The sequence below is a fragment of the Primulina huaijiensis genome, chromosome 3, assembly GCF_012295235.1.
Source record: "Primulina huaijiensis isolate GDHJ02 chromosome 3, ASM1229523v2, whole genome shotgun sequence".
NCBI lineage: Eukaryota > Viridiplantae > Streptophyta > Magnoliopsida > Lamiales > Gesneriaceae > Primulina > Primulina huaijiensis.
Genome location: NC_133308.1, coordinates 4,343,818 through 4,357,893, shown reverse-complemented (window position 1 = coordinate 4,357,893; position 14,076 = coordinate 4,343,818). Strand labels below are relative to the sequence as shown.

At 35.3% G+C, this 14,076-nt stretch overlaps 1 protein-coding gene across 1 annotated transcript in view; it reads left to right on the top strand.

The window, feature by feature from the left end:
• The window catches only part of LOC140973208 (uncharacterized), a 33,318-nt gene that overhangs the window by 4,860 nt on the left and 14,382 nt on the right, over positions 1-14,076 (top strand). The window contains exons 4-20 of the mRNA XM_073435832.1: positions 1,713-1,849; positions 1,948-2,038; positions 2,199-2,281; positions 2,775-2,881; positions 3,148-3,300; positions 5,121-5,185; positions 6,353-6,440; positions 6,536-6,614; positions 6,698-6,806; positions 6,890-6,949; positions 7,086-7,204; positions 7,588-7,966; positions 8,065-8,249; positions 8,340-8,412; positions 8,617-8,767; positions 8,842-9,017; positions 9,188-9,535. Coding sequence (XP_073291933.1) covers positions 1,713-1,849; positions 1,948-2,038; positions 2,199-2,281; positions 2,775-2,881; positions 3,148-3,300; positions 5,121-5,185; positions 6,353-6,440; positions 6,536-6,614; positions 6,698-6,806; positions 6,890-6,949; positions 7,086-7,204; positions 7,588-7,966; positions 8,065-8,249; positions 8,340-8,412; positions 8,617-8,767; positions 8,842-9,017; positions 9,188-9,535 — 2,403 coding nt within the window. The remainder of the gene's footprint in view (positions 1-1,712; positions 1,850-1,947; positions 2,039-2,198; positions 2,282-2,774; positions 2,882-3,147; positions 3,301-5,120; positions 5,186-6,352; positions 6,441-6,535; positions 6,615-6,697; positions 6,807-6,889; positions 6,950-7,085; positions 7,205-7,587; positions 7,967-8,064; positions 8,250-8,339; positions 8,413-8,616; positions 8,768-8,841; positions 9,018-9,187; positions 9,536-14,076) is intronic.

Below are 14,076 nucleotides of genomic sequence, written 5' to 3'. Positions count from 1 at the left end.
AATAGACTTTTGTGGAGTTGATATACTTTTGTAGAATCTCACAAATTTCTAAAGATTTTCATAGAATTTTGTAGATTTATTTTGTAGGATTTTTATTGATATTTGTAAACTATTTCATAGAACCTTATGGATTTTGTAATTTATGATTGTTAATTTTTATTTAAATTTTTTGAACTAACAATTAAATTTGAATAAATTTTATTTATTTAAAATATTTTTGTCTACCAATATAATTTTTTTCAATTATTGATTTAATTTATGAAAGAAGATAAATAAATAAATTTCAAATTTATTGCAATTAAACTTCAATTATTCAAGTCAATTAACTTGTTTATTTAATTAATTAATATTTTGAAAAATACATAAAAATAATTTTCAATATTAATAAATAATCAAACTTAAAATAATGTCATTCATTATATGTAATTTTTTTATATGAAAAAATTTATCAATTTTGTTTTTGATAATATGGCTAACAAAAAAATAAACAAAATAATTATTTGTACCTGAAAGTAGAGAATAAATTTTAAAAATTTTATTAATATATCAATCGCACAAAAACATTATATATTTATATATTCAAGTGAATAAATTTTTTTATTCACTATCATATGTATGATTTGTGAGTAAATTAAGATGCAGATAAGTTAAAATCATAGAAAATAACTAAACATAAAATGTTATGTAATAATTAATTAAAAAACTAAATTTCATTTATTAAAAATAATAATAATTTTCAATTTATACTCCAATAAAATATTATAATTGTTTTGTTATATAATGTAAATATTTTTTATGAAATTTTTTAATAAACATAATTTTAAATTTCGTGATGTTTTGTGGCTAGAACTCAAAAAATAAAATGAATGATGTTAACAATTTTGATTTTAAACTATTTTTAGCAATAAAAAAAATATGTTTTGAAAAGGTCCAAAGAATAGGAAAAACGTGTGGAGGAGGAAAGAATGAATTAGTTAGTGTTTGTATTGATATCATTGTTAATAGAAATGAAAGTAATTACATGAGCTTGAGATATTTCCGAATTAAATGTACATCCAAATATTTAGGTTGAAGCAAAAACATTTTTTGACATTTTATAGTTGTACTTTAGATTTTAATTTTTGTACTTAATAGAATTCTATGGAATCATTAAAAGTCCGTTGACACTGTGAATATCTTTAAACTTTTGTAGAATTTTTAAAAGTCAAATTTGAATATCACATTACTTGTTAAAATTCTACAAAAATTTACATTGACATCATTAAACATTTACAGAATATATAAAAATTTAGATTGAATACATCTAGATTTTTAAAGTCTACAAAGTCATTAAAAATCTAGAACCAATACATCCCTTAAGGTAAACTGCTAGCATCATTCATGGAGTTGACATGACTTGTTATTTGGTAATATATTTAATATTTTGTTGTCCTACTTAGTTGTTCATTTAGTATTGGGTTATGATTTCTAGGCCTAACACATGTTTAGAAAAGTGAACACTTGTCCTCTAGGCTCCTTGTCCAAAAAATATTTTGGAACCATGTAATTTGTATTTTAAAATATGTTTCCAAATCAAGATGATGGACTCCTTTTTAGATCCTGTGCTCAGGAAATGTACATATGACAATATCCATTTCTCAAAGGCTACTTCTGTTGTTTACCATGTCGTCAGATATTGCCTGGACTGACTAATACAATTTCCTTGATTATAGGTGATTGGTGATTGCCATTCTTCCCAAATCAGCGATGAAGTTGTGGCAAAATATAGGATTCTAGTAGGTTCAAAAGACTGTGATCTATTTCTCGACTTTTGTCTACAAACAATTTTGTATCAGCCATCCTCTCAAAGGTTGAATTTTAACTAGATTTATTTGTCTCTATTCATGTCTAGTAAATTCATTTGATCTATAATTCATCACAAAAGTAAGAATAAGGCTGTCTTTGCAGTGGAGGATCCCCAGCTGGACTTTCAATTATCCAATTTGAGCGTGTAACTGGAAAACAGCCACTGAAAAGTGATTTGCTTCGGAATAGAAAGGTACGAGTTTTAGACTTGTTTTAGATTAACATTAAAACTGTTGGCTGGCATTTCTGCTTGGGATGTTCGCATGTGATAATCTCTTTTCTTTTTGCTGCAACATTTCTCTGATTTCTCCTTACCTCTCAAACAATGTATTGTCCTTGTTTCCATTCACTAGTTAGGGATGTTAAATATCATTGAAGCTTTGGAGCTGCTTCCTGAAGTTGTTTACCCCATCTATACTGCAGCAAGTGCAGACAGGTACCAATTTGTTTGCTCGGTGATTGTATCCTGTAGTTTATGCCTTATGGCATATTGTGCTTTACCCAAACATGTAACATGCATTTTAATTTTGCCAACTACAATAAAGCGAGAAACGTATTTCAAAATTTAATCGGTTCGCTTTAGTTAACCTTTCAAATGTCTTGGGGTCCAGTTTCTTTATTATTTAGCATCAGCCAGTATTTTTGTAATTCTAATATTACCCCTCGTGGGGAAATTGTGCCACCTCTTGAATCGTGTTTTGTTTTGCTAAACTCAACCAATAAATTTTTTTTAGATCAACTCAACCTAACATTTTGAAGATGCGAATACAGTATCATGCATGCTGGTCAATGTGAATCCAACAATTTGAAATAGGCTAAGTTAACAACATCAAATGTTTTGTTATCGTAGTTAGGTGGCTAGTGTTACATGTATATTGCATTAAACCCACGTTTCATATGCTCTATCCTGTTGGTTTTGTTCTGTCTAGTCAGGAATCTGTTCTCAGAAAAGGTGAGGAGCTACTGAAAAAGTATGCTTCTGGTGTGAATTTAGATGACCTGGACCTCATCAGCAGACTATATCTATTGTTCAATGGTATCAGACTAATTTGTCTCAGCTCTGATTAAGCTTATGTGATTTAAATGTGGTTTTATGTGCTGAATCAATGCTTAATGAATGTTAAGTTTTTTTATTAGGATATGAATAATTTGAGATCGATATTTTGGACCTCTGAAAAAAAGTGGAAGTGGTATCTTTTGATGGACTCGGTTATTTTGAAGTGGGAATTTTTGACAGTCCTTTCATCTTCCCATGACCAAGAACTATAACTTAAACTTGAGTGTTTGTTTCACATCGTGTAGGAACCACTGTCTCTGGAAACATAGCTCCAGAATTTAAAGTCAGCCCTGGAAATTTATCTTTGAGAATAAAGCTCATGTCTGCTTTCTGCCGGTCAATTACAGCAGCAAACAGTTTCCCATCAACTTTGCAATGTATTTTTGGTTGTATTTTTGGTAAGCTGAAATCTCTGTGGGCATTAGTTTTCCTCTATATGTCCTTGATGTATTTCATCTGTATCTTTTATCTTGATGGATATTTTTTTTTTTATAAGAAACATAATATATTAATGATAATAAATTTTTTTACAAATAGCGGATAAGTAATCCGCTTAGTCTAATTAGAACTCTGCAAGAAACAAAACCCGTCTACAGCACGAACATCAGTCGAAAACAAAATTCCAATCCCTGTATAAGTCTGAGACACTGATATGTTCATATTTCGGCTGTATCATCGTCCAACTCGCAACTCTGAATTTGACTTCATCCCATAGGTCGAAGACCGAATCCTATTTCTCTTCAAATAATCGTGTATTCCTCTCCAACCAAATGGACCATAATATGCAATGGATGACTATAAACCAGAATCGCAAATGTTTCCTCCCTTTCGGCAAGCTCGGTTCCACAACATACAAATCCTTGACCTTATCCGGTACAGCCCACACCAAATCCAAAGCTTTGAAAGCCATCTGCCAAATCTGTGAGGAGAAATCGCAATGAAGGAGTAAATGATCCTGACTTTCCTCATTCCTTCGACACAAACAGCACCACTTAGGGCATAATACACACGATGGCCATCTTCTTTGCAACTCATCACAAGTCTGCAACTTCTTCAACGCCACAATCCACGAGAATACTTGAACCTTTGGCGGGACAAGTATTTTCCAGATATTGGAAAAATAAAAGAAAGGGATAGTAGTAGTAGAAGAATAGAAAGAATTGTAAAAGGATTTAACAGTAAACAACCCCGAAGAATCCCCATCCAAACTCTATAATCCTCTACACCCCTCTCCAAGCGAACATTTTGTAAAACCCCTAATAGTTCGGTGAACTCAGTCTCTTCTCTCTCATACAAATTTCTTCTAAACCGGACATCCCAATGAAGGAGAATATTACCACTGCTAATGATGACCTCAACAAAACTCAATATTGGTTTATTAGTTAAATTGGAAATCTGAAATAAGGAAGGAAAACGGATTAAAAACGGAGTTCCCCCCACCCACTCATCCTCCCAAAACCGAATAAAATTTCCTTCTCTAAGCACCCCCCTAACCAACCGATGAAAAGCCGGGAACGATCTAGAAATACCTTTCCATGGGCTTCTGTATGTCGAATTCCCCGCCAATCCCAAATCCCAACCATTATCTTGAGTACCATATAAGCTTGTAATAACTTTCATTCACATATTCTCCCTATTCACTGAACCTCTCCACCACCATTTACTAAGAAGTGCTTTATTTCTTAAACGGATATTTCCCAACCCCAAACCCCCTCTGTCCATAGGTTTGCACACTTGATCCCATCGTACTACATGGAAAGTGATGATATCGTACTTAAATTAAACATTGAGAACCCTCACATCACTTGGTTTTTTGCAGGTTTACGGCATCTTGTTTCTAGCATGTGATATGAAGCTTCAATTATTAAATGTCACCTTTGAGTCGAGTAGATAATTTGAGTCTAATGAGTGGAATTAAATTATTAACCAGCATTTCTAGGTTACTATTTGTAGTAAACCATTTCACAGCCATCAGTGCTGGAAGATGCTATGTATACCCTGTGATTGTATCTCATTTTCCTGGTATGAGGTTTGAGTTAATTATTTGTGGTTGATAAAAATGACAGCAGTACACTCCAATGATCAGAACGAAATTGTCATGGCGTGTTTTAAATATGGCTTCAAATCTATTCAAATATAACCTAGTCGAGATTGGTCTTTTGGCTCCTTGAACTTATAGTCTATTGCAACCACCCTTATTCTTCTTGCTTGATTTTAGGAATGGATGCTACCTCCAGGTTGAAGCAGTTGGGTATGGAGTTTACAGTTTGGGTCTTCAAACATGTAAGCTTTTGGTAGTTTCTTTCATATTTCATGTACTGGTTCATGCATTGACACCTTCTAGGGGATGTTAGAAAACTATAAAATACATATAAAGTGTTTTTCTTTTTCTTTTCCTTCTAATAAATGGATTGATGACCTGTCAGATATACTGGCATATACATGTGTAATTGTTTATATTTTTGTAGAATCATGTGAGTATTGTTCTGTGTTTCTTTCAATATTATTCTTCATCTTAGAAAAATGAATCAAGAGTTGTTATTTACAAAAAAACTGATCAATTTTTTTTATGTATTATTGGTAAATTTTTGTAAATTAGTGCTGTTCAAATTTGTTTACTATGGCAATGTTTTGGCATCTCTGTTGATGTATAACTGCATTGCATTTTAAGCATCTCCATGCAAACACTTACCTAATTTTTCTTTCAATGGAAGAAATTATTGTGGACCATTTAGTTATTTTTGGATGTTTTATTTTGTTGTACTAGTTAACCGGCGCCTTTATCGCTCGGGCTCTCTCCCAGAGACCCCTGCGCTTGTTGGTTTAGCTCAGGATTTTATTTATTTCCTCGCTGCCCTCCGGGGGCCGGACCGGACCACAAGAGAACTCCATACGGAAACCTCCCTAAGTAATCTTGGTAGACTATTGTAATTCAGTTATTGTGAGGTCTTGGCCTTGTCCCCTTGTACATGGTTTTTAGTGTTCAATAAAGATGACCTTGTTCTTTTTTTTAAAAAAAGAAAGAATCACTGTGGAATCTGTACCTTAAAAATTAATAATTAGCTCTGGTGCATCCAAAGTGAATGTAATTGTAAAAAATGAATATACAAAGTTTTTTTCCAATTTCAGCTGAAAGAAAAACTTTAATTTTTTGTAACTAAATTTCTTGATTGTTGTGTTTCTGTTTTCAGGAAAATGTTACATATCTAACTGTTTCTCTAGTTGTTTTGTATTTCTTTATTAATAATGCTATTTACTGAATGCGTTTATTATATTTACAGCTGATAGATTGGTTTTTTGCTTAAATTTTCCATTTCACCTATTTACTGAATTTCTTAACAGATGCTTCTTGTTGTACTTGATTGTATTTGTCTTTGGGAAAGTTGAATGGATGTTAGCACTACAATTTACATGCCTTTTCCTTATGGTTTATTTCTGTCATTTGCGCAGGCTAAGATGGATCAGCTGAAGCTTATGGGCCCTGTTATACTAACTGGAATTTTGAAAACACTTGATAATTTCCCATTGTTGAACTCAGGTCTGTTATTGTGTGCTTGTTGTGGTGCAAACTCATGTCTCGTCTTAACCAACATTGTCACATTTATAATCATTATCATTGTCACATGCACACAGATGCTACTGTTAGGGACTCAAGAAGTTTTTGTTTTCAAGCTATAGGAATGCTTGCACAGCGCATGCCTCAACTTTTTAGGTATTTTCAGTTCATCATTCCTACTTCCTTTTCTGGTTGCTATCTATATTAATTTAATGTCATGCTGGTTCTCACTCATCTAGAGACAAAATTGATGTTGCTATTCGGCTCTTTGATGCTCTAAAGCTTGAGGCGCAGAATCTTCGCCTCATTATCCAAGAAGCAACAAATTCGCTTGCTGTTGCATACCAGGTGTAATATCTGTCAATTGTTTATTTTATACTCCATTCCATCTTTCAACTTCTGTTTTGACGGTGACTTGCTTTGAGTGTCAGGGTGCTCCCTCAGAGGTGTTAAAGGATGTGGAATTGCTTTTGCTGCAAAATTCTCAAGTTGTATGTGCATTCATGCTTTTGTTAACATGTATACGTGTGATAAATCATTTTTTGTCTTTTAACTTTAAAGTGCTCATTTGATTTGTTTAACATGTTTAAGATCTTCAACATGACTTGTTATCCTTTTGTGGATAAGGAACAAATTGAAGTACGCTTTTGTGCTGTGAGATGGGCAACATCCTTATTTGACTTGAAGCACTGTCCCAGCAAATATATTTGTATGCTTGCATCAGCAGATTCAAAGATGGACATCAGGTAGCTTGCCATCAGTACAATACAGGCAATTTATGCTTTGGACCTCAGAGACATCTTTGTTTATGAGTTGTGTGAAAGGTGCAATGGCACAATTACCATGTCCAAGTCAACACCCAAATGCTAGTTAAATATGTGGTTTGGTATAAAGTATAAATGCACTGTGTCCTGTCTCCAGAACCTTACATCAATAAAGTTTGCTTTTAATGCCCAAGATACCTTTGTGCCTTGGGCTTTTTACAAGTATGGCCCCTGTCTCAAGGGGCATTGATCCCATTGCTGTTGTATTATCCTTGATTTGAAATTAGAAGTTCAGCGCTGTTTATTTTTATGTTGATTTTAGATTTTCTGCTGTCGTGAAGCACATTGAACTTATTTATGTCCAGGGAAATGGCATTAGAAGGTTTATTTCCTGGTGAAGACCAGAGAAAGAATGTTTCGCAAAACATGACTGCGGAGTACCCAAAACTTTCTGACATGCTTGCATATATTATCGAGCAGCAGCCAGCAATCTTAGATTCAAATGGAATTGGAGATGTGAAGCTTATTTTTCCATCCAAAACTTATTTGGCTATGATCAAGTTTTTATTGAAGTGCTTTGAGGGAGAAAACATGCGAACTAACTTGGTTGAAGATTCTGAGTTTTTACACTCAGTTGAAAGATTGTGCTTATTATTGGAACATTCGATGGGATATGAAGGTTCTGTCGAGTTGCATGCAACAGCTTCCAAGGCAATAATCACTTTGGGATCCAAATTTCCTCAGGTTGTTTAATGACGTGATCAATGAAATTTGATTTTCTGTATTTCAGTGCTTTTTTGGTGCATTGATTTCCTTATAATTCTGATGATTCTTTCTGCTAGATGATAGCCTATCATTATTCGAAAAAAGTTCCATGGCTTAAACAATTTTGGAATCATCTTGACTATGATACACGTGAAGCAATGGCACGTTTACTTGGAATGGCTTCCTCTGCACTTCCTGTCCCTTCTTTGACTGAACTTATTGAAGAAATTATACTATCACTTGGTGGAGCACAAAAATTAAGGTTTTATTATCCTTTATCGATGGAAATTCAATAGCAATTAGACATCTACTATTGTCTCATCGTGAAAGTGATTTCTTTGCCCTATCGCAGATTTGAAACTCAGCATGGACTACTATGTGCTTTAGGATTTGTAACAGCAAATGGCTTACTGAGAAGTCCTTCTGTAAGATGTTTGTTTTCTTATTGAGTACTGTGGATTTGACAAGAAAATGTGATGAGATATTTGCATGAGTAGTTGCATACTAGCATAAAATATGTTTGCTATCCTTTGTAATCCAACTTCATATTTTAATAAATATAAGTTTCGTATCAAAAAAAATATTACCTTTCACATTTATCTCTGTCTTTTACTTTTCTGTTTTACCAGATCTCAGACTCACAACTTCAAAATAGTTTGAAATGTTTGGTTGACATCATTAATTCCGAGACTATAACATTAGCTTCTGTGGCAGTGCAAGCCATGGGTCATGTTGGGATCTGTATCCCACTGCCTCCCCTGCTTCTCGACTCTACTGCAGGTTAAAATGCTATGTTCTGGTTAAGTCATAATTTATTAGCTCATGTACTGAAGCGGCATTTGTCTTATTTTAAGCCACTGTTTCCATTTGGACCATCCTGCATGAAAAACTACGAAAGCTTCTCTCTAGTGATGATATCAAAGCTGTCCAAAAAACTGTGATTGCATTGGGGCATATGTGCGTGAAAGAATCATCCTCTTCACATTTAGATACTGCTCTAGATCTGATTTTCAGTCTTTGCCGATCAAAGGTAGGTGAGAAACTTTTAATATTGGTCCTAGACATATTCATTGCCCTCGGTATCTGGCCGAACTTATTCTTCATGGATCTTATGGAAATGCATTTCAATTGCTTTGAGAATTTCTGTGTGAAACAGTTGTTTAAAAGTAATGGCTACGGTCTTGCTTTACATTGGGACAGGTTGAGGATATCTTGTTTGCTGCTGGAGAGGCGCTTTCATTTTTGTGGGGAGGCGTTCCTATCACTATTGATGTGATTCTCAAAACTAATTATTCTTCGCTGTCAATGAGTTCTAACTTTTTGATGGGAGATGTGTCCTCATCTTTTCCGAGAGCCTCCTTGATGGAATTCCAAGACGATGAAAGTTACCATGTTACAGTTAGAAACACAATTACAAGAAAGTTGTTTGATGTCCTCCTTTACAGTAACAGAAAAGAGGAGCGCTGCGCTGGAGCTGTCTGGCTATTATCATTAACAATATATTGTGGCCATCATGAAACCATCCAACAACTGCTTCCAGACATTCAGGTTAAGTCTCGAAATATTGGTTGTGTGTCAACACTGCATGATTCCATTTGTTGGTATCAATAATTTAGTTTTGCAAATGAATGTTATCAAATATCAGATCAATAATTGCTTTTTCCGATGAGAATTGCGTTTCGAGTTGGATTTGTAGTACTCAATTTTCTAGGTTTTTTTTGGAGGTCACCTAATTTTCATGAGAACTAATCTTATATTTAGCATTTGTTTTGATCAAGCATGTTTTTTTGATGCTGGGTTCTCCTCTTTCTTCAATATGCAGTATGCACTACTTCATACCATAAGTCATTTCTGTAATTTGTGTGCTTGAGAACATACTGCTATTTTAATTAATGAAGATGACTGGTGGAGAAGCAGAAACATAGTTGAGAAAGTTATGAGGTTAGGATTGGATATGGATCTATTCTTTGGCATGGTTAATGGTAAAGAGGAGTGTCTCGTGATTGTTCAGATGTTCTAACTGTTCTGCACCACCATATTTCTTTGCTAACATCTGAAATTAGCTTTTTTCCCCTAAAATCTATCCCGGAAATCCATCGTTTTTTTGTCTTATCAATTAGGAAACATATTCCTCTGTTTCCTGGTTCTTTTAGAACTTTTTTGGCAAGCGAATAGGTTTTGTTGAAGTGTTTGAGTAGAATAGGATTTATTTAAGTTGTGACAAGGGTTAGAGATAAGGAAGGAGTCTACATGTATCTACACACACACACACATATATATACACATGTATATGCAGTGACCGATTGTAATTATTATGATTCATAATATCTATAAAATATTTTTCCTTCTCGCTGCATATCAGCGACTTTCAGGTCTGACAAGCAAGCTCGTACTAAGGTCTCTTTTGTAAGAACAGAAGTAGGTATTGGGGGTGGGTGGAATGGTGGATAGTGGGCATCTGATCTGCCATGTGAAACCGTACCAAAGATAGGGTTTTAGACAAAGTTTGGGAAAAAAAGAATGTAGAAAGGGGTGATTTTGGCGGCTCGTTTGGAGGGGGGTTGAGATCGATTGGCCTATTAGTGTCACAGGTCAAGGCGGCCCAGCCTGTCAATATNTATTTTTTACCAATTTTTTTAAATTTTTTGGCGGGTTGGCCTGACCCACATCTCGTGGCAGGTTAGCTTGGGGTTTTGACAGCTCTAATGATGTTTATACATAAATAAGTTTCATACAATATAATATAGTTTATACAAGGTCCAAATAAATATATGAATGCAACTAACAAGATAATATATAAAGATTGGAAGTTCTAAATGGTGGTGGGGCTTTCACGGCGACGGTGTGGGCGGTTCGAGGCGGAATTTGTGGCACTTGTGGGTGATTGGGTTGACTATTTTGTTTTGAAGACAGTGTATGATGTAATAATAATTAGAGTTTTTAAAATTTTGTTGTCTTTCGACTGCCTCGCACGCCCTGGTTCACCATCAACCGACCGCCTAAGACAAAAGCGGTGTGGTCGATGGCTGCCTCACACCTAGGCGGCCGTCGTTTAGAACACTGCTCCTACCTTATGTAGACTCCTACTTTATTTATAACGCTTATAACAACTCAAATAGCCCTTTTGTCAAATTGTCGATTGTTTGCTCCATTGTTGGCAGATAGACAACACAAATTGTCCCTTCATCAATCTTCTTCTTGATAAAACGATGATTCACTTCAACATATTTAGTTTGATCTTGAAGTACCGGGTTATGAGAAATATTTATGGCAACTTTATTCTCACAAAACAATTTTACTGACATTTTAAGCTCTTCAAGCATCTTCAGCCACAATACCTCACATACACCATGTTCCATCGATCTCAACTTAGCTTCATCACTGCTCCTCTAACTGTTTTTTACTTCTCCAGGTTACTAGGTTTTCCCGTACAAATTAGCAATATCCGAACCTGGATTTCCTATCCTCCACAGACATAGCCCAATCAGCATCTGTAAAAATCTCCAATCCTCTCAAATCAATCTTTTTGAAAAACAATCCTTTTCCAGTTGCTCCTTTCAGATATCTGATAGTACGATAGACAACATCCGTATGTTCAACTGACGGAGAAAGCTATGTCAGGCCTAGTGTGGGAGAGGTTGATTAATTTCCCTACCAAGCGCCGGTACCTTCCTTCATCAACATAATTTTCGCTCTTAGCTTCTCCTAACTTCACATTTTGGATCAATCGGTGTATCAATGAGTTTGCAACCAAACGTTCCCGTTTTTTCCGGAAATCTAGCACATATTTTCTTTGAGAAACTGATTCTCGCCACCTTCGTCCCAAGAAAGTACCTTTGGTTTCCCAGATCCTTTATCTCAAATTCAGCAGCAAGTGTCCCTTTTATCTGCTTCATCTCATCATGATCATCTCCTATGAGGATTATTTCATTAACATAGATAATAAGAATGGTTTTTTTCCATTCTTATGTCTATAAAACAGAGTGCGATCCATATGAACTTGTACAAATCCAAGTCTTCGCACAACTTTAGCAAATTTGTAAAACCAGGCTCGAGAAGACTATTTCAATCAATACAATGACTTCTTCTGCATACTAAACCATTCTTGCTCTCTTGATTGAACCCCGGGGATCACTCCTTGTGCACTTCTTCAAAAGATCTCCATTCAAAAACGTATTCTTTACATCTAATTTACAAAAGAGTTCAATCCAAATTTGCACCCAAGGACATCAACACCCTGACTGAGTTAATTTTGGCAACTGTAGCGAAGGTTTCTTGTTAATCAATACTGTAGGTCTGATTATATCTTTCTGCAACCAGCCTCGCTTTGTATCGCTCAATCACACATTAACATCTAATTGAAAAAACCCACTTACACCCGACTGGACCTTTTTCTTTGGGATTTTGCACAATTTCTCATGTTTTATTCATTTCTAGTGCCTGAAATTCGTCCAAAACAGCTTGTTTTCATTTTGAGTCAGCCATACTTCCTGTATATCAGTTGGCACTTCGGTTTTTGAAAGGTTTGAAGCTAGAGCCTGGACAGATGTGGACAAATGTGCAACAAACTTAGCCACCGGATGTTTTCCTAACTCCTTTTCGCAAGGCTACTGGAACTTCACGATCACATGTAGGCTGAGTGTCAAATGTATTTTCAGTCATGGAGTCCGGGTCAGAAGTTTGGCAGTCCCGACCATCAATTTTTGGTTCTATCATCTCAGGGTTTTAAGTTTCCGTGAGAAGTGCCTAGGGTACAGTGAAAGTTGTGCAGATGGAGCCTCTGAATTAGGTCTCCCCCTACCGCGGGTGTTGCCAATATGGTGGAGAATTTTCATGAATGGGCTGAAGGTTGGGGTCTTTATGGACATGGGACTCCAGATTCGATGAAGGATAATCACTACAGGTAGCGTTAGGGTTGGACATGGTAGAGATATGAGGGAGAGCCAAGTCTTTTGGGGGACAACTTCTGATGAAGGTGCAAAACAAGCATCCTTATTAGAGGCCAAGTTGACCGAGTCATGAGGACCGAAGAAAGGTTGGGGCTCAAAGAAAGTGACATCTCGAGCTACAAAATACTTCTTTTTATCCCAGGAATAACACCTATATCCCTTTTGAGTCAAGGAATAACCCAAAAATACACAATTATGAGTTCTAGGATCGAGTTTATTGTGATTGTGAACAAACACAGAGCACCCAAACACTTTGAGATCTAGATTTGAAAAACATCTATTTTCTAGATAAAAATTGGAATGACTTTGTGAAGGTGATTTGAAGTTTAAAACCCGGGATAACATTCCATTTTATTAAAAAGCATGTTGCTAAACAGCGTCACCCCAAAAATGCTTAGGCACGTCAGATGTAAACAAAGGTCCATGTGCGACTAGTGCGACTTCCAGGAGATGCGATTCTTTCACTCCGGAATTCCATTTCGTTTTGGGGTGTTAACACACGAACTTTGATGGATAAGTCCATTTTCATTTGAAAAATCCTTTATTGCTGAATTGAAACATTCAGTTCCATTATCAGTTCATATTATTTGAATGTTGGTATTAAATTGTGTCTTGATAATGGAGTAAAAACTCCGAAACACTTGTGATGCTTTAGATTTTTCTTTTAAAAGATATATCAAACATGCTCGAGTATGATCATCAACACAAGTAATAAACCGAGGTTTCAGAGAAATACTACAAATTTTGGAAGGACCCCAAATATCACAATGAATTAAAACAAATGGTCTTGAAGGTTTATACAAACTGGGAGAAAAAGTCGCATGCATGTGCTTTGCTAACTGACATTTCGCAATGAAACGCATCGTTATTTCAAAACGAAAAAGGAAACAAATGCTTCGAATATAAAAAACTTGGATGTCCTAATTTACAATGCAAGAGAATTATTTGGTGCTTTATGGGATCATAAGAGTGGCTATAAATGAGGTTACCCACAGATGATCTATCTTCGAGATAATAGAGCCCATAAATTAATTTAGCACTGCCATTCTTCTTCCTCGAGATCCAGTCCTGAAAAATAAGCTAAGACGGTGTAAAATTAGCAACCCAGGCCGAGTCTTCAATAATTTTTCTGATAGAGAT